The sequence below is a fragment of the Periplaneta americana genome, chromosome 1 (assembly GCF_040183065.1).
Source record: "Periplaneta americana isolate PAMFEO1 chromosome 1, P.americana_PAMFEO1_priV1, whole genome shotgun sequence".
Lineage (NCBI taxonomy): Eukaryota > Metazoa > Arthropoda > Insecta > Blattodea > Blattidae > Periplaneta > Periplaneta americana.
Window position 1 is genome coordinate 163,427,953 of NC_091117.1, and position 21,159 is coordinate 163,449,111.

Sequence of the window (21,159 nt, forward strand, 5' to 3'; positions counted from 1 at the left end):
TCAGCATATATATATAACTCAGACTATTTTTTGTTTGTTCTCTCTCTCTCTCTCTCTCTCTCTCTCTCTTAAGTTAAGGAGGCAAGATAAAATATATTTATTGATCTACATTACATCACCGAAAATGGTTACAGAATTTTTATATTTGGTGGAATTTCCATAACCTTGTTATAGGCATTGGAATGTATATATAAGAGAAAAATACTGTATCATTTGGTTATACATTCTAAAGTATTTTACATCAATATTGCTTCAAAATATGGAATTTATAAAGTGAAAAAACGAGACAGTTGTATCAAATAAGGAAGTCTGCTTATATATGTAAAAGTTTGAGCTCTCAAGCTCCGTATTGGAAGGATTACGGGTAATTTCGTTCAATTTAAAATGTCCACAGACAGAAGTCCAGTGAAAAATGTCAGAGTAAAAATCGTCCAAGGAATTTAGTCCAAACAGTAAATGTCCATAAAGCAAAAAGGTCTAAAATGTAATAGTCCAATATACACAATAGGTCTGGTATACAAAAAGGTTCAATATGCAATAATATATTATGTAAATGTATGGCGTTTCATTGAACATCTCAAACAGCAACAAAGCCAAACAGAAACCGTGGTCTTACAATTACTTGCAGGTCACACTAATATAAAACAGCCCCTAAATAAAAAGTATATAGAGAACCAACAAAGAATTGCTGTTCTAGTAAATAACTACCAGCAATATAGTGCTGAAAATCACATACCTTGCTATTTAAGTATAATTTCATATTATCTCAAATTATACAGTAACCCAGATGAGCCTGAAAATGTTGACGAAGACTAAATTATTTTACCTTGCATAACCGAAGTCCATAAAAATTTGTTTATAAGGTTTCTGTTATATCTATTAGGCCTATACTATCAAATATAGTTGTATTACAGAGATTGTTGTGTGAGTAATTGTGTTCTTATAATTAGATTGGACTTTTTCGTACCTTGGACATTACAATCACATAGACATTTTCGTTAATAATTAGCCATTGGGCTTAATTACTGCATGGATATTTTTATGTTGGACATTATGTAACAGACTTTAGTACGTTGGACCTTTTTGCACCCTGGACATTAAAAGCATATGGAGAGTTTCGTATGTTGACCTTTCTGTAATGGACATTATCTCTGTTCACCATTGGAACCCAATCATGCACTGAAAGAGCTTTTGAAGAAGAATGCCATTTCATAATTAAGCCCTGGATTGTTAGGTTTTAAAGATCTAAAATTATGGTTTAACAATTTTTTTTTTTTTCAATTTTCGATTTAGGAATTTATAGGTTTTTATGGAAAAAATTAAAAATAAGCAACATACTATTGATATATATTGCTATACTATTAGACTTACATTAAAGTATCTGTTGATATAACATAATTCTAAAAAACAGCCTGATGATTCACGTGGTGATGATAAAATGTTTTATGGAATTACTTACCAATATTAATACTATATTATGTTTGCAACACTTTATTAAATTATTACACCTGCAAACCAGTCATTTCATTAGTGCTGCTAACATCACACCAAGCAATGAAATATTTTTGACAGATTTTCAGGAGCAAAACCTCCTCAAATAAATCCTCGTGAGATGTCTACTGCGAGAGTGGATTGCTATTCGTACAATATAATTCATTTTGCTCAATTAAAGGGAGCATGCATAATAAAAAAAAATCCCTTTAATACTTGCCGCTCCAATACAGATCCCAGAGTTTACTAGTCACCAAAGACTGCTGATTGTTTTCATCATGTGCATTTTGTCATTGTTTTTCCCACTTCTACTACACACTTCGAGATTGTTCGTGATCATATTGTGTTTTGATAGTCTAGAAATTGTAAAAGGATGGAATGTATAATCAACTTCAATTCACAGCAGAGTTTCGAAGCATTCAGTAAGAGTTTATTATCAGTGATTTTGAAGTTGGTAAGATCCTGTATTAATAAAAGTTAAGACGACATGTACGCAGAAAAAAAAAGACCTTTGCATACCAACTATGACGAACTGGGTTTTATTCTCACAAACTTGAAAATAGAAATTGCGCAAAATGTACATTTTGTGGCTCAATAATTAAAATCACAGCAACACAGCATCTTCAAGCACATAGTAGAGTGCAGTATGTAACTTATTAATTTACTTTCATGAAAATAATTTATTATGCTGCATAGAAAATCATGTAAATTATTAATTTTTTTACATGATGTAAATTACGTGTAATTTACATGGCCAACCCTGACTATAGTGGCAAGAACATTTTCCAAAGAAAACTATTCTCTGTTACATTGCTTCGAAATTCCTTGCTTCCTTTTTCTGAGAACTTTTATTGGATGAAATTTCATGTTCAACCTAACACGAAAATATATAAACAAAAACAAAGTTTGGTTAAAATCGGTCAATTTTGTTTTCTTGTGAAAATATTTTGCATTTTAACTAATAAACTCTCTCAGTAAAGTAGACGATTATTATGAAAAATTTTACAGGTCCCATTTCAGATACAATTTGTTATATACAAAAAATTCTTCTTCTTCGTTGTGAGGTAATTAAATTTCTGAGGTAGGTATGTTATATCACCATTGGATATAAATATAAAATTATTTAAGTAGTGTTCGTGTAAAATTAAATAAATACTGTGTAATGTATGTCATAAAGTGCATAGCAGTGTGTGTATGTGTGTGTGTGTGTGTGTGTGTGTGTGTGTGTGTGTGTATATATATGTATATACACACACAGTTTATGACATTCTCTGTGGCACTCTGCGGCAAGCGGCCCGGTATCAGCTCTCGTCATTCCTGGTGAAAGGGTTTGCTACAGTCTTTCTCTCTCTGTCCCTGCTTTCAAGAACACAGTACATTGTCACATTGCAATTGATAGCTGCTGTTCAGTTACCTATGAGCTCTGTTGACGTTTGTGTTGATGTATGTAATGTCTTAGTTGAAGATTGAAGATTTGGGTTAATATGACACCACAAAAATTTACATTACAACAAAGGTTTTACCTTGTCCAGTTTTACTTGATAACGAAGAATTGTGGAACAGTGCGGCGATGTTTTGCAACGCAATTTCCTGGTGTTCCCGTTCCACATAGGACGACTATATTAAACCTAGTAAAAAAGTTTAGAGAAACGGGGTCAGTTCTGAATAAACGTGGAAAGACAAACCCAAGTGTACTTACTGAACAAAAATTCGATGAGATATGAGAAAGGTTAGAACGTTCTCCTCGAAAATTTTTCCGCTCTCTCACAAGAAACGAGTGTTTCGAAAACAACAGCATTTAGAGCCAATAAAACTCTTAAATTTAATCCCTACAAAGTGACAATAGTGCATGAATTACAGCCTAGAGATAATGTGAGTCATGTGAATTTTTGTAATTGGATTTTACAAAGTGTTGCTGATAGCATTTTGGATCCTACAGTAATTATTTTCACAGATGAATCATGGTTTCATTTACATGACCATGTTATAACGCAAAACAAATACTGGAGTACAGAAAATCCTCATCTCATTCATGAAACTCGATATAAAAAATGAAACTCAAAACATAAAATTATTTAGGGCCAAATTAAAGAAGTATCTAATTTCTCACGCCTTCTATTCTGTAGGTGAATTCATGACATTCAATAATACTTCATGAAATTGATACTAAATCTTTGTGTTGTACTAGTAGACTATATTGTAAATCTCGTCTGTATATATTTCATCTAGACTGTGACTATAAATTAAGGTTTTATAATATTAAGTTTTTTGACTTGTTCCATATTCTAGCTGTAAGCATGTATGAATACCATGGAATGTTAATAAATACAATACAATACAAGATAGGCATATGGTGCACTATAACTGCATATAGAATTATAGGCCCTATATTTTTTGACGATACAATCAATGGTGGCAGCACAAATACTCAACCCATTTTTTGAACAGTTAACCGATATGGAGTGTCAGAGTGCTTATATCCAGCAGGATTCAGTAACTTCCCATACAGCAGCCGAAACATTGAATTTGATAAGCGAAATATTCGAGGACAGGGTTATTAGTAGAAGATTGTGGCCCTCTAGGTCCCCGATTTGTTAGTCTGCGATTTTTATTCATGGGAAAATTTAAAAAACAAGGTATACAAAGACAATTTCAAAAACAAGGTATACAAAGACAGTATTGTGCGAGAAATCGAGAAAATTACAGAAGACGAACTTGCACGTATAAATGCCAGTTTCCATCGGAGATGTCAGGAATGTGTTGCAGCAAAGGGACATCATTTTCAACACCTTCTGTATTCAAGATTAATATACAATATGAATACTGTAATTTTAATAGCTGACTCTAGCGACTGAAGCAGACCTTTTTCACTGGGAATGACAAGCTCTGATTTCGGTTCTGCTTGCCGCTGAGTGTCATAGAAAATGTCATAGGTCGCTCTGTGTATATATACAGGGTGGAAGTGAAATAATCCTGTAGATTGAAAGGGGCAATAGTGTATACTTCAATGACTAGAAACCTATATTACGTTTTGTGATTAAATGCAAGGTTAATTAAAAAATGAAGTTGGAAGTTTCAGCAGTCTGGCAACATTACCGCCAACACAGTCCTCTTTCTTCTCATGTCTCCATTTGTGAACTACCTTGCACCTCCGTCTTGACTACAATGTTACAATCTGGTGTCCACACCTGTGGAGTAACGGTCAGCGCGTCTGGCTGCGAAACCAGGTGGCCCAGGTTCGAATCCCGGTCGGGGCAAGTTACCTCGTTGAGGTTTTTTCTGGGGTTTTCCCTCAACCCAATATGAGCAAATGCTGGGTAACTTTCGGTGTTGGACCCCGGACTCATTTCACAGTCATCACCTTCATATCATTCAGACGCTAAATAACCTAGATGTTGATACAGCATCGTAAAATAACCCAATAAAATAAAAAAAAATACAATCTGGTTGCATCGTTCACTGGCTTGAAATTAGTGTTTTTCTTTAATTAAATTTACACAAAAACTGCTATTGAAATATGCCTGAGGGATAAATGATTCTTTATTACATTTTCTATCCATATGGACAAAATTCATGATCCTACTCGCAATAGTCCACACCTGTGGAGTAACGGTCAGCGTGTCTGGCCACGAGACCAGGTGGCCCGGGTTCGAATCCCGTTCAGGGCAAGTTACCTGGTTGAGGTTTTTTCCGGGGTTTTTCTGCAACCCAATACGAGCAAATGCTGGGTAACTTTCGGTGCTGGACCCCAGACTCATTTCACCGGCATTATCACCTTCATTTCATTCAGACGCTAAATAACCTAGATGTTGATACAGCATCATAAAATAACCTCATAAAATAAAAAACAAATACTCGAAATAGTTACTGAATAAGAGGGTGTTCAACATTAGGAGAGAAAACTATGAACTTTCCATCAAAATGGTATTATACTTTTTTGTTACATACGACATGAGCTATTCGTTCTGAAAATCTGCAGGGTTATATCACTTCCACCCTGTATATTATACGATATAGTATAATAATGTAATTGTTTATGGTTAAGAGATATTAAATTTAATATTCAAATGAAATGTTTAGTTGTAAGCAGTTTCGAAATGCTAAACAGTGATATTTTAGAAAAATTAAAAAAGTGGGAGAATATCAAATAAAATCCTTTACTTCAGATTGTTTGCTAAAAATCTTAGAAGGACGTGGCCTATATTCTGCACTAAAGGGTCCTTGCTACTGAAGCACATAGGTAGCACATTTGATTAGACATTGCACATGTCTTGATTTTCAAGAATACATAATAATATTTCTGTAGAGTATCTGTTGTAGAAATGTTACCACTTCTGTAATAGTTTTTTTCTACTTGTGAAATAACAAAAAGGTAACAAATTGAAATCATTATCACTCGGCATATGTGAATGTGATGAAATAAGAATATTGATAAAGGATTACATTTAAACTATTGAAGTAACATTTTAAATATATATATATTTTTTAATTAAATGCTGTTTTGTTGCAGGTCCACCTCGTCCTGGCCCCCCACCTCAAGGTCCTCATCCTCAAGGACCTCAGCAAAGACCACCACCTGGAATGGTAAGAAAGCATTTAACTGTAGATTATATATTAAGAATGTATGAAATTGAGTGTTATTTATAATAACTAGTTATTTTAGATAATGCCTAAAATTTAAAAAAATTGGAAATTTATCCTTTGAAGAGGTAAAAAAATTCAAATACATGGGAGCAACAGTAACAAATATAAATGATACTCGGGAAGAAATTAAACACAGAATAAATTTGGGAAATGCGTGTTATTATTCGGTTGAGAAGCTTTTATCATCCAGTCTGCTGTCAAAAAATCTGAAAGTTAGAATTTATAAAACAGTTATATTACCGGTTCTTCTTTATGGTTGTGAAACTTGGACTCTCACTTTGAGAGAGGAACATAGATTAAGGATGTTTGAGAATAAGGTGCTTAGGAAAATATTTGGGGCTAAGAGGGTTGAAGTTACAGGAGAATGGAGAAAGTTACACAACACAGAACTGCACGCATTGTATTCTTAACCTGACATAATTAGGAACATTAAATCCAGACGTTTGAGATGGGTAGGACATGTAGCACGTATGGGCAAATCCAGAAATGCATATAGTGTGTTAGTTGGGATGCCAGAGGGAAAAAAGACCTTTGGAGAGACCAAGACGTAGATGGGAAGATAATATTAAAATGGATTTGAGGGAGGTGGGATATGATGATAGAGACTGGATTAATCTTGCTCAGGATAGGGACCAATGGTGGGCTTATGTGAGGGCGGCAATGAATCTCCAGGTTCCTTAAAAGCCAGTAAGTAAGTAATGCCTAAAATTTCAGGCAAGGGGGTTGGGGTAATTTGGGTATAATGGAGTAAATTAGGTATGTTACGAGGGGTGTCCTGAAAGTAAGTTTACAAGGCATATTTTTTTATATTCATGTTTTATTTTATACATAAAACACATTGCACGTTGTGCTCTATGCTCAGCACTTTATTTTTCGACATAGTCTCCATGGCGATTAAGGCATTTGTCTAACCGTTGGACGAGCTTGTTGATGCCACTCTCGTAAAATGTGTTTTTTTTTTTTGAGCCAGCGTTTCACCTCTGTTTTGATGTCTCTGTCACTTTAAAATCTGTGCCCTTCAAGATGTTCTTTCAAGGCCGGGAAAAGATGATAATCACTTGGTGCGATATCAGGGCTGTATGGTGTATGCTCCAAAGTCTCCCAGTTCTGAATCTTTATGGGCAGCTTATGAATAGTCTTAATCCCTTGTTTCCTTAGCAGCCTGTCAATCTTGTTTGAAGTGGGGCCATAAAACGAAATGTATGCCATGCCCTTTGTCTCCTCTTGTTCCTCGGTGGGTGGTTTGTCAGAGAAGACTCTTTTGAGTGCCAAACTGATTTCCCTGTTGTCGAAGTTCTGTTGGAACATCTTGCATAAGTGTTTGATCTCCGAAGGGAGACTCTCTTGGTCTGAAATCCCTCTTGCCCTGTGCATATAAAAAAACTGACTGGAAAATTTTATCATGGTAGTAGGCTATGGGTCTTTAAACTTAAAAAAAAAAAGGCTGTTTTTTTACCCAAATTACCCCAAACAACCCTATAAAACATATTAATATTATGTGGTCACTCATTTGACATAGGTTAGCAGGCATGACGTGTGCTTCGAGGCTACACTCTGTTATGGATTTTAGTTCTGCTTGGACTGATTATTTGGGATTTTTTTTAACTCCCCCTCTCTCTCCCACTGTAAGGCAAATGTTAGATAATCCCATGGTTGGACTCAGTTTCGTATCACCAATTCTATCAACAGTAGACAACTGTATTTTATAATGTGTTGGTAAACGTCTAATTAAAAACATTTCACATAATATTTAGATATTTTATAAGCAATGTAGGATATTATTGCTGCTTCTGATTCTTGTTCATTGCTTCGAATGCAACATCTTGTGTAGAATATTTGTTCCTGTTAGAGAACAGGTATGGAGGACGTGCTGTAATAACGAAAACTATGTAACCTGATTGAAAGGCAGGATATTGTAAAATTTTTTATAGCTCAAAGGATAAGATGGCTGCGACATCTAAACAGAGTGCCAGAAACATGAATAATAATAAGAATGTTAAAGGGGAGACTATATAATAGGAGGGACCAGCCTCATGGTCTAGTGGTCAGAGCTTCTGGCTATAGTTCATGAGGTCCCGGGTTCGATTCCCGGGTAGAGCACAGGAATTTTTCCTTAAAGGGGATTATTCCTGTGTTCGTCCATGGTCTGGAATTTAGGTTAAGTTTAGATTTAAGACCTCTCCTGGCACTACATTATCATAATCATCCTATCACATCATCGGGGTAATGTAACCCCACCTTCCAGGCGCCCCAACCTCAGAAGTGGGTTACAACTAAGCCACAGCCAGGAGAGAAGACCAGAAATGTCGAAAAGACAACCTGGTGGCATTGGATAAATATATATATATATATATATATATATATATATATTTATATCTAATAGGAGGAGAAAGGGTAGACCAAAGGTGAGATGGATGGATGGATGGATGGATGGATGGTGTAACTAAAGACCTTGAGACTATGGAAGTGAGAGGCTGGACAAATACTGTTCTCCAACCAGGAGATCACCGTGAAAGGAATGTGCTTACTATTGCCTCATCTATTGGAATGAAGTAGATAAATAATATTACCGTTATAACGCCAGTTTAAAAACCGTGCGCTCTCCTGCATATGTTATTTCCTGTATGAAGAGATTAAAAGACCAGGAGATTAACTGTGATCTAATTTTGTAATGAGGGTAGTATCAATATGTCTGTATCAATGTTATGGTTTGTGCTGTGAGAGCTAGCCAATAGAGATAAGAGTACCTACGTGTGTGACCTTATAACATCTTATGACATCAACATTCATTCACAGCATTACCCCCCCCCCCCTTTGTCTCATCCGGCGAAGACTTTCTCGTGGTTGGAGTACAGTATGATGGACGACAGAGTAAGATGGAAGGCCATTGTTAAAGAGACCAAAACCACTCAGGGTTGTAGCACCAAACAATGATGTTGATTCTTGTTCATTTATATCTGTACATGTTACTCTTGGACGAATGTTCAGAAAGTTATATAACTTTCTTTTCATCAATCTGATTTCATAGTGTTACTGGTTATTTGTTCAGAAAGCAGTGTGCATAGAATCTCGTTATAAACTACTAATGCCATCTGCAAACAACCAGATACTATAATGAATGGAGAACATCTACTATAGTGTCGAGCAATAACCAAAAACCAAACAACAAAATATATCACTTATGTCTTTTAGTATTTGTATTCCATTGAATACAGAGCTTTATAAATACATGGGTCGTTCAGTAACTAAAGAAATAAATTATAACATAAATAGGTTTAATGTTTAGGTGAGGGGTTTGGACTTTTTCCATTGCTGTATGTCATACAGAATAGCTGTACGTAACGATCCCAACAGTAGGTTTTTTCTCTTCCCTCCTTCCTTCCACCTGAAGACGAAGGGAGAACCACCCTTCGAAACGTTGTGTCTTAATTTTTGATTGTGACAATCAGCAATGAAAGAAGTCCAAACCCCTCACCTAAACATTAACAGTCCACCATTGCTTTCCAACCCCTCATTTAGATCAACAATAAATAGGTTTGCCAGATTTTCAAAAATAAAATATGCGACTCTTAATTAATTAATTAATTATGTGTACTACTAGATATACAGTGTTTAAAAGAAGTAGGCCACTTTACTGTCTCGATAAGTGAATTATCTTCAGACAAGATTTAATACAAAAACATTAATATTAATAATTATATGGTTTCGTAATTATACCAATGGCTCAGTCCATTACCAACTATTTTGCACCATAGAAAGAAGGTATTTACTTCTATATTGTGTTCTACTACTTTGTATCTTCTCACCTTAATTTTCAAAATATCCACATTTAAATTGGGCATACTCTTGTATAGTAATTGATTATGGGTGCGAAACTGGATCACTAACCTAAATACTGTAATTATTACCTACTGTTTAGAATAAAATATTAACACGGTAGCATACATTTGTGTGTCTTGTTGGCTCTCTTGAAGTGGGCTCTAAGAATTTTCTTTATGCTTTTTTTCATATTTTAATAGCTCCTTGTTTTTCAAAACATAATTATAAAACTCAGAATAAGATTTTTTTCACGTTCGTTAAGCACTAAAATATGTTCTCCATTGTTGTTATATCGAAGGGATTACTTCTTCTTTTTTTGTCCACTGCACAGACATCAAGAAAAAAATTCTCTCGACATAGACATTATGAGCCGGAATGCTGGAGAGATATTGACAAATCAAAAGTAAGTCAGATTACTTTGAATTTAATTCATATGATTGTAGAAATGTTTTCCACTTTCTTGGCATGTTATCTCCTGGCAGTCATTCTTTTCTGACTGAAGAACATAATCCAAGAAAGCCAAGAAGATTATTCCACTGGGTGAAAAGTACGTTGTCATCAATGATTACACCTTTGTTGCTTAAATAAATACAGGTTTCTTCAAGATGGTCCGAAGTTGGTGGCTCCTTTAGAAGTATTCATGAAAATAGTTTATACATTTTCATTTCACTCGTCCAGAGGGGTAGGTAATTATGTCATTCTTGATAACAACTTTGAGCCTCGGCTAGAAACTGTTCAGCCATCACTGCATCACGGTGACATCTCATTTCTTCACAAGATCATCTTAACACGTAAAGGAACAAATTTCACTTCTGGTTTTTCCTCCAAGATGTTCACTGTTACCTTAAGCGTATAGTTCAAAATTATGCTTCTGTCTTCCCAACAATATATAGGATCTTTATACTTAATGCATGTAAAAGGTTATGCATTAAGTACAAATAAGCTTCACTAAGAGGATCAGAAAGGAAATATTTGAGCACTTCAGGGAAATTTTCCTGTGACATGAAATAAGAATTAAAGGTTTCAGACAACTTCAAAATTCTTTCTACTGCAGTAACTAAAGATATCTATAATGTTTTGGAATGAGAAAGAACAGGTTGGTATTGTACTTCTACAAAATCGGAAAACTCTTTGAATTCTCTTTTCTTACAGTAGGATGAAGTAGGGCTGATATGATACATTAAAAAAAAAGTCGGACTAATTTGATACAGACTTCAAAATGTACCAAAGGCTCAATTTGAAAATTTTTTAAACTGCTATTATGGAAGTACACTTTATACTCCTTAAGGAGCAATATTGAACAAAGTTTAAAAAAATAATTATTTGCCTCATAAATGTATTAAAAGAAAAGGCAGTTTTGTTTCTTGAAAAAAACTTTGATGTGATACTGGTTACTTTTGTTACTGCTCTTGAATGAATAAAGATAGAATAATTTTTAAGTTTTCCTTTTATTCAGAATAATGTCGGCTTCATTCTTCTTTAAAGAAAAGCTGTGAATATTGAGCAGCCTAGCAGTAATTGGTGTATGAATGAGAAGGGCTATTAAGATATTATATTTACAATGAAAGAAATTGACCAAATTGATCAATTTTCTAACATAATAGTACATTATGCAACGAGCCTATAATAGTAGTAATTAAGACGCGAGTATGTTTATGAAATGAGCACAAGCGAGTTTCATAATTTTCATACGAGCATCTTAATTACCATTATAGTCAAGTTTCATACGACTTTTTATGCTCGACCATATTTCTAACTTGAAATTATTCATAAGTATTCATGTTATTCTTATCTGACTGAGGAGCGGAACTGACCTTGTGCAATACCTCGTAAATTGTGAGATGTGCGCAGATGCAAAAGTATTGATTTTTTCCGAGAAACAAATGTCGACATTGACCTTGATATAATCTAGAGAGTAAAATAGACATTAATCTTGATATAACCTTGAAATTGATTTAGACATTGAAAAACGAGGAGACAAATTAAATTTATTTGAATATTATTTACAATTAACGCTAATTATTATAGTACCAGAACTAGTTGTCTTTCGATTGCATATCCGAGAATAATTGATACTTGCGCTTTCATATTGCTACAATGGTATTTTCTGATGGGTGGAACACCTGAACTTTAATGAATAGGTGTACTTTAATGAGGTCCATTAAAGGGCTTCTACCAGGTGTATAATTACTACATTTCGGCGTGGTCGAGCATAAAGTAATTTATTACCTCTTGAGGGTTATTTCATAATTTCTCAGCTCTTTAAGGATGATTGAATTGACTTATTGTAACCTACAATACAGAATAAGTTAACAAATTTCACATATATACTTATTTTTACTTATTTACCTAACAATTTTAGCTTAATAGTCTTTCTTTGTACTGCTAAAATTTAACACAACTTCGGAAAATATATTCATCATTATTTAAAAACTCATTTTAATTTATTTTAGCAATACAAACTGTTATCTTAATTTTCTCAATATATTGCCTTACACATACAAAAATTATTTGGACAGCAATTTTCTAGCATTGACAGTAAGGTGTTAAAGTTTCAGTAAATTGTTTATCAGTAAATTTTCATGGGAAAAAGAGGTCATTACAAAAGTTGCTAAATCTTAGTCAATTTTAAAATGATTTCAGCCAAACTTTTACAGGAGATACATTAAACATCTGTGTGTATCACAATAACCGTACTTCATTGATCTGTATTATATGGTCGGATTTATAGCACTGTATCAAATTAGCCCATGCAGAAGGCTATTATGATACACCTGTTTTGTTTTAATTTTTTCCATTATTACAAATAAAAAAAGAATCTTTCATATATTATGTCTAAAGTAGCACGTCTTAATTTTTTCAAATTTTTATATGCTTTGATAGAAAAATTACAGCAAAAGATTGATTTTTTGTATCATAATAGCCCTACTTGATACTATATAGGTATCTTAAAATGTGAATATATTTTCATACTGCAACTACGATTTCAATATCAGTTGACAACGCACCAGAAACAGTCTACATTATGTTATGTAAATACAGGAAGCAAGATAAAAAATAACTCAATTGTTAAATCAAGAACATTAGATACCTACTTACATTGTGTTATGTAGTAAATAGACTGGGTACCAGTGCCTTCCATTTCATCATTACTTTTGAACTATTTTAAGAGTTAGGTACATCTTATTAACCCTTTTGCGAAGCTTTCCTCCAAGATTTGTGTTGCAGTTTTCACCACAAAAAACAACACAATGGTTCAGTTTTAATTCCGATGCTGTCAATGTTTCAGTGCAGAGTTCTGCAATTGTATCAGCTTTTTGATTTGGCAAAGAAGCAAGTCATAATAGTTCCACTTTCATACCATTTTCTCTAGTAAAATGCTTGGACATTTTTTGCCCCCTCTTTCCCCCATTTTCTCAGAATCATTTCGTATTCTCTATTGTGAAGTGTGAATTCATTTGTGCACTGAGTCTAGTTTTAAGATGCCTCTGATTGTGTGTGATTGCGTGGGTCTGTTAAAGAGTTGGTAAAAAATATTTTAGTACTGATGGGAAAACTTTATTTTACAAAATTTGTGAAGTGAAAGTTATGGCTCAGACTCGTATAATTCAACATTGCAGTACTGCTAAACACAGAACTATCTAAATAAGGCAATTCACTGCAGAAACCACACAGTGCTTGCTGTTTGAGAAATCTGCTGGCTGTTCATCTCTAGGACTGTGCATATGAATTTTCTAAGACTCTTTGTAAGATGATGGTTTCATCAAAGATTCCTTACAAAAGTAAATATTCATACTTTCCCGAAGTTCTTAGAAAAATACAGAATTCATCCTACTCCTATAGTCCACATTAAGGGAGTCAACAACGTTGTTATGTGGTGAATAAAAAAAAGTTTTCTAAGTAATTTTTGGACAATATTTAATTTCTTTTGTGTCATATTTTCAAATTTTTATGTGATATTTTGTATTTTTAGGGCCTAATTGCAAGCATATTTCCAGAAGTTTTAGGTCTTAGAAATCCGAACTTTATTTATGAGGTTTCAATTAGTCTTTGGACTGTTGACTTAATACGATGAAAGACGAAAAAAAAAAAAAAAAAATAATATACTGTTGACTTAAGGTGACCTTCCATTCTGATTTTTCTGTGACTCCCAAATTTAGACCTCCTGTCTCGGATTTTTCTGGAGGTATTTCTGGATTTCAATTTGTTCCGAATTTTGTCAAGATGTTACGATTCATCACCGTTAGATTTTTCTATATTCATAGTAATGTTTTCAAGGTATGTAAACTGTGTAGTTGGCAGTATACGAGTAGTCAGTCATTTGCCACTACTGGTGTTGCTTTAGCCAGCAACATTCAAAACATAGTGCTTCCATTGTCGACTCGTGCATGACGTCATTGTTCTAGCATAGAGTTCAATGCTTATCCCCACTCCAGTCTGACTGGTAGGAGCATTTGGTTTCTGCGCATTATGAAATGTATGTTGCCATGCTATCGTATATCTCATTTGCTTCAAAATTGAATTGAATATGGGTGATAGCCAATAAGAGGAGCTGGCAGTCCCTGTTTGGCTAAGTGACTTACATTTTCATTAAATGTGGTGTAATAGTCTGATGCTACAAGATTTCATTTTCATATAACTCATATGACAGGTACTCTTCTCATCAGTTGCCGTTCTAAGAAAACATATACTGGTAGAGTCAACTATTACACTGACTAAGCAATAAAGTTCCTCACAGTCTCAGCAAAGCTGGAGGGAACACAACTGAAAACTGGAAAACACGCAATTGACGAAGTTACAACCCTGCTGAAAAAGGGCCAACTAAATCCCGCTTTGAAAAGAATAGAAAGTTATGTACAAATATCACTCATCCCCCAGAGGCAAAGGACAGCCAGTCTTTGGTTTGATTGTGAGTGCTATGAACAGACAAAAGATATGATAAAATTCCTGCACAGAGCACGAACAGACATTGCTGAGGCAAATCTAAATCTCTATGCAGGGAAAAGAAATGCATATAAAAAACAGTTAAAGACCAAGGAAACTAATATCATAGAAGGGTAAGGAAAGCTCAAAGTTCAAGAACACTTCTTGCCATTAGAAAAATATTAGCCAGCACTGTCACGGAGATCCCAGTTGAATCTTTGGGGAAAATAACTCTCCCTTCTGCTCAACAGATGTATCTAACCATAGTGAGAGTCGTATGACACAGAGTTGATAAGCATAGCGGAAGTAAGAGCAGTCATCCTCAAGCGAAAGACAAGAAAGCAACTGGACCAAATGGAATTTGTAATTAAGATTTCAAGGACGCAGCAGATCAGTTGACTCCCTTCTGGACCGATCTATTCTACACATGCAGTCGATTTTAATATGTATAGTATATTATTTTTGTGCTTTTAGTTATTGTATCAATGTATTGAAATGTGTTGTTTTTATCGTGATTCTGTTTATTTTTATTGCGTAGGTATTTATATTTATCATGTAAATTTATATAAAAAGTTCACCGTTCAGTTGCTATCACACTTTGCGAGGTGTCCTCATTTTGGGACTTGAAAATCTGGTCACTTTAGTTGACTTGACATACACATCATTATGCACAAAACAAAAGTATCATCTTAATGAGACTACTTTTGTGCTTGTAGTAATCACCAGAATTAATTTTATTTATATATTTATTTATTTTTTGTTTAAACTATTCTTTTAAATGGGGAACGAAAACTTCCATTGGTTTGGATCAAATTTCTGCACATTAAAGGACAAAACTAAAACTTTTTCAACCATTTGAAGGGTACACGGGATAAACGATCAAGGTCCACCAAAAATCGAAATTGAGTTAATAATGCTATCTTATAGTGGAAAGGAAGTACTATCATGTGGTCTAGCTAGTAATAAGAAATAATCGCTCTTGACATTCCACTACATTAATTTCTATTAAATACACACATAACAAAGTATTAAGTGCTTAAACTTTAAAATTCGTTTTTCTCGAAATTTTCTAAAATGGACCTTGATCGTTATTCCCGTGTACCCTTCATTTGTTATCATAATACACTCCCCTTTTAAACTGACTGCGAATTCATTCAATAGCTTTCCCAAAATACATTATGAAATATTTCATATAAAATAATTTTTTTCTTGTAAAGGAAGCACAATTGTATTAAACTTTTTTGTTTTAAATAACTCAAGGAATAACCCCTTGAAATTAATGACATTACTTATGGTTCACCCTGTATATAAATGTGTAAGACACAAGTCAGTTGACAAATGGGAAACACTACTAATTGTTAAACTGAAATAATTATTGTACAAAGTAACATAATGACGTGTTCCCTCCAAAATGACCGTAACTTGAGTACCTTTTCATTTGTACTGTTAGGTTGGCAGTACATATTCCCCTTCTATACCACTAGAGTTCTCCTGAATTATTTTCTGTGAAATACGTAAAATGAATACAATACATAAATTGAAGTAGACCATGGTACGGTAAACAACAGTGCTGCAGTTAGTTTATGTTTTGTTTAGTTTATTGTTTGAAGCTGTTGAGTTATTATTTTGAACTGAGTAAGAGTTGAAGATAACATTATTGTTTATTGGTCTGAGGAGAAACTTCGGAGCTTATACTGCATTGTCTTACTGCTCTGAGGATGACCACAACACAGCTGTCGAAACGTCAGCCACCAACACCAAGACAACACAGTATAAGCCCTGAAGTTTCTCCACAGACCATGGAAGTTACACCAGCCGCGGAAGCCTACGCGAATATTATTGTTTATTATTTTCAGTTGTGATATTGGTATTCATTGAAAGTTAAAGAGATAATATTTACTCCTGAACAGCTAGTATTACTCTGTGGGGACAATCACAGGACAAGAGAAGCTACAGACGAGTTTCATAATCATCCTCCTGACATTCAAAAACTATAGTACCAAAATGTAGCCAAATTATTGCATAAATTTAAAACAACTTTCAGTGTACTCAACAAGAAACAAATTGGTCGTCCCAAATCTGCTACTGATGGACAGCATTCAATAGATGTGATTGTGAAGATGACAGCCAGCCCTAAAAGGTCATTGTGCTATACGGCTTGAGAAAGTGGTATCAGTAGAGAATTTCTTCACAGAATATTGAAATATGCACATTTTCATCCCTACAAATTACAGCATTTACACAAAAAGAGGATCCACTCAAGAGGCAAACATATTGCAACTGGATCACACAGCGTTTGCATACTGATCGATCCTTCCTTCAGCATATCCTTTTCAGTGATGAATGCTTATTTTCTCTGGATGGACACACTCATACACAAAATGGTGCAAAGAAAACCCAAGATGGATGTGTGAAGCTAACAACCCTGATACTCCAAAAGTTATGATATGGTGTGGAATGCTAGGTGATACGGTTTTGGGACCATATTTCTTTGATGAAAAATGTAAACCAACACACACATGGAGAATTGCTGGACAGCTGGAATCCCTGTAAGATTTGCCACTGAACAAATGGATAAGAATGTGGTTTCAACAAGATGAGACTATGGCACATTATCCTTTAGCAGTTCGCCAGAAACTAAATGAGATGTTCAGTGTGCACTGGGTTGAACAAGGTGAACCTCAATCATAGCCTCCACGGTCACCAGACCTTACACTCCTTGATTTCTTTCTATGGGGATTTGTGAAACAGCACGTTTTTCAGACAGAGCCTACATCTATAGGGAACATAGGGCACATCCCACCTGCAATACTTTTAAGCATGAAAGAAGAATGTCAGGATCGAGTGAGGTACTGTCTTCAAGTAAATGGAGCATTTTGAACATTTACAATAGTGAACATACTGTAAACAATTGTATTTCCAATTAGAGTAATGTTTCCCATTTGTCGACTGACCTCTGTGTTACACAATATAATGCCTGTATTAATTACATATATTGCCTATATCATATTGAGTGTCTTGCTTGAATCATACACATAATAAATGTTCTCTATGTTTGCAGCCATTCCAAGGGCCACCACCAGGACAAGGACCACCAAGAGGTCCCCCACCTGGAAGTATGCCACCTGATCCTAGAGGACCACCACCTCGACCAGATTGGAACAGACCACCTGGTCCAGGTAAATTAATAATTATATAAAAAGTTAAAAGAACTGGCTGATTGGTTTCCAGTTCCATATTCTTGATTGGTCTTGGCTCATTTTGTGCACATTTTATAATCTGTATGTTTTGTTTGTGTACGTTGTTGGGTATTTTTACACACAAAAAGTAGTGAAGTGACATTTTGCATTGGTTTGTCCCTACCCTTTTGTACCAGAGGCTTCCACAGTCATTATGGTACAAAATAATGGGAACAAACCAATGCAAAATGTCGCTTGTCCACAATATTTTGTGTGTAAAAATACCCAACAATGTATTGTGGTAAGAGTCAAGAATGGAATGATGGTTTAAATTTTGCTTCTATTCATTTCTAATTCATGAACAGAAGGATCTTTTTCATACAGAGGACCAACAGTTTTACTTTCTGTTCTGATGAAAGCAATACATTTAGATTGTTTTCTATATAAAAACCTTTCACATTTTACTAGAATTAAACATGTATAGGTAGGTATCTTTAGTCTAGAGACGAGCACTGTAAACATGAAATTTTTGTCATTCTAGTTCAGTGGATCCAGGCAGTAAATTATGTGCAAATGATTACTTCATTGATTAATTATACAGTTCTTAAAAGTATTTTGATTTTGATATTGATAATAGAGTGATTAAGTCATAAGAGGAAAAAAGTATACTGTCTCAACACGATTTTTTGTTGCCAGGATAGTATTCAGCATTACTGTATAGTTTTTTTGGTGGGGAGATAAACAGCTGTTTATTTGCTTCACAATTTGACTCACATTGAGGCCAAGTTATCTCTCCCTGGTCAGTGTTCATCTATTCTTATTATAGAAGTGAAGTGTTCTTTGTTTCTCCCTGGCTAAATATGGTGCTGTTTAGTGATATTGGTCTTGCTTGTCTTAATACTGAAGTACAGTAATTTTGGTACTAGTATAACTAGCTTGTGTGCCATGGTTTTGGATAAGTTGCCTAGTATTTGACATGTTACCTTGTTTTTTATGTTACCTCTAGGCATGCCACACCACCATCCTGGCCCAGGCTTCCCACCCCACAACCAGCCACCGCCTATGCAGGGACCCCCACCTGGCCAGGGACCCCCGCCTAGAGGCCCACCGCCTGGACAAATGGGAGGTATGTTATCTGCACGTCTCCGTGCTGAGGCACACAGAAGTAACTCTTCAAGTGTAATGATTATATTTCAGAATGTAATACTGATCTATTAATGACTTGTGCTTGTTCATATATTTTTATTATATAGCTGGAGACATGTAGATTATAAACAATGGGCCTCAACCATAAATTACTGATAATGTGATTTGAAACTGCGTGTTTTTAGACAAATTGTTTGTTTTAGGTCCAGGAGGTCCACCTCCAGGACATGGAGGTCCGCCTGTTCATGGAGGTCCCCCACAAGGACCACCTGCACCTCATGTTAATCCAGCCTTTTTTCAGCAAGGAGGAGGTCCACCTCATCAGGGTCCACCACATCAAGGCCCACCTCCTCCTCATGGTCCACCTCATGGCTATGGTCCACCTCCAGCTTCTCAGGTGAGGTTGAGAGGATTTTGGTTTTGGTGTCTTTCTTTAACCCTTTCCATAGAACCTTGCAAGATATTTCTGCAGCCAGATCAACACAGGAATTTAAATATGCCGCATTGTGCATGCAACTGGGGTAGAAAAAAATTCAACCTTTCTGAATGCAAGAGTTCCAGACAAAATATTTCTCCTCCAAGATTCCTACTTCATCAAGATGTATTTCTGCGGACCTGATCTTGTTACTAAGGTTTTGAAGATTTGTAATATGTAATTTATGATTACATAGTATTTGAAGAAGACTGCTGGCTCATAATGTCCTTGCAGAAAAGTTACTATTGTTGCTATATCAAATATTGGAGTGATTAATCATGTGTTATGTTGAAGCCGCAGTATGGAGCACCACCACCAGAACACCGTCCTGAAGGGCCACCACCACTGAGTGAAGCTGAATTTGAGGAGATTATGGGTCGGAATCGTACAGTTTCAAGCTCAGCCATTGCTCGAGCAGTTTCAGATGCTGCTGCAGGTAAATTTTTTATTAATATATTGTTGCTCTTCCATAATTTCATACTTTATCAGTTTTCCCTTGTTAAATTGACTGCAAAATGAAGGAACCAGTAAAGTCAAGAAAATTTAACTTTACATAGATTTTGATGCTATACACATTCAAGTAATATATTAACACATTATAGAAATATAAACATGTTAACTAAGCAAAATATTGGTTTGCTAATAGTTGTAGGTGAATGAAAGAGAAAACTAAGGTTATAAAGAATAATAATAAAATCATTAAGGTAAATAATATTAGCTACAATCTAATTTACTTCTTCCATATGTCCATTAAGGTAGTTGTTTCCTCCCCTCCTCCTCCCCCCTCACTGCTGGGGACAATCGTCACATTATGATAATCAAATCTCATCAGATATTTCCTAGCATTACTGATGCCTTGCAGTGCTGATAGGAAAAGTTGTTGGGGAGTCACTGTTCTCTTCTTCTTCAAATGTATCGAATGCCAGCTTTTCTTATAATATATGTTTTATTGTCTGGACTTCACATGTTACATTTTCTTAATATAACACACCAGCCTCTAATTGATTCCATTCGTCTTCTGACATGTTTAATTGTTGCCTTGAGAGACTCACTTCCGTTCACAATAAATTCACTTCAAGAAAACAGATTGTGATTGTTTCCAGAACATTTACCTTAATTAGAGTTGCATCATGAATCAATTGTCAATTGGGCATATTGTTTTTCTCACAAGATTCTTACAGTAATTATGTTTAAATTATATGATTATACTTTGATCATTGTAGAAAAAACAATAATTATTGGCCATTAAAGGCTTAGTCTTAATGTAAAATTGAGGAAAATTTAACGTTGTTCTTACGTTAATTTGATTGGAATTCTAAAATTGGATGCGAAAACAAGGAATTCATAAAATCAAGGTATGTAAAATCCTGGTTTTAATATAGCTGAGGTGTCAGTTTTCAAACAGGAAAGACAGGTGCAAGTTGTAATGAGTCCAGATGGAATTTTTGTAGGGAGAGGGACTGTTTGGGGCAAGTTTTTAGT

At 34.9% G+C, this 21,159-nt stretch overlaps 1 protein-coding gene across 6 annotated transcripts in view; it reads left to right on the forward strand.

Moving 5' to 3' along the window:
• Cpsf6 (cleavage and polyadenylation specificity factor subunit 6) overlaps nt 1–21,159 on the forward strand; it is a 75,086-nt gene that overhangs the window by 30,011 nt on the left and 23,916 nt on the right. For 3 of the 6 annotated variants that reach the window (XM_069830554.1, XM_069830570.1, XM_069830578.1), the window contains 6 exons: nt 6,002–6,075; nt 10,286–10,357; nt 17,939–18,056; nt 19,063–19,182; nt 19,406–19,599; nt 19,972–20,113. In XM_069830554.1, the coding sequence (XP_069686655.1) occupies nt 6,002–6,075; nt 10,286–10,357; nt 17,939–18,056; nt 19,063–19,182; nt 19,406–19,599; nt 19,972–20,113 (720 nt within the window). The remainder of the gene's footprint in view (nt 1–6,001; nt 6,076–10,285; nt 10,358–17,938; nt 18,057–19,062; nt 19,183–19,405; nt 19,600–19,971; nt 20,114–21,159) is intronic. The other 3 variants (XM_069830586.1, XM_069830593.1, XM_069830560.1) reach the window with 2 other exon arrangements.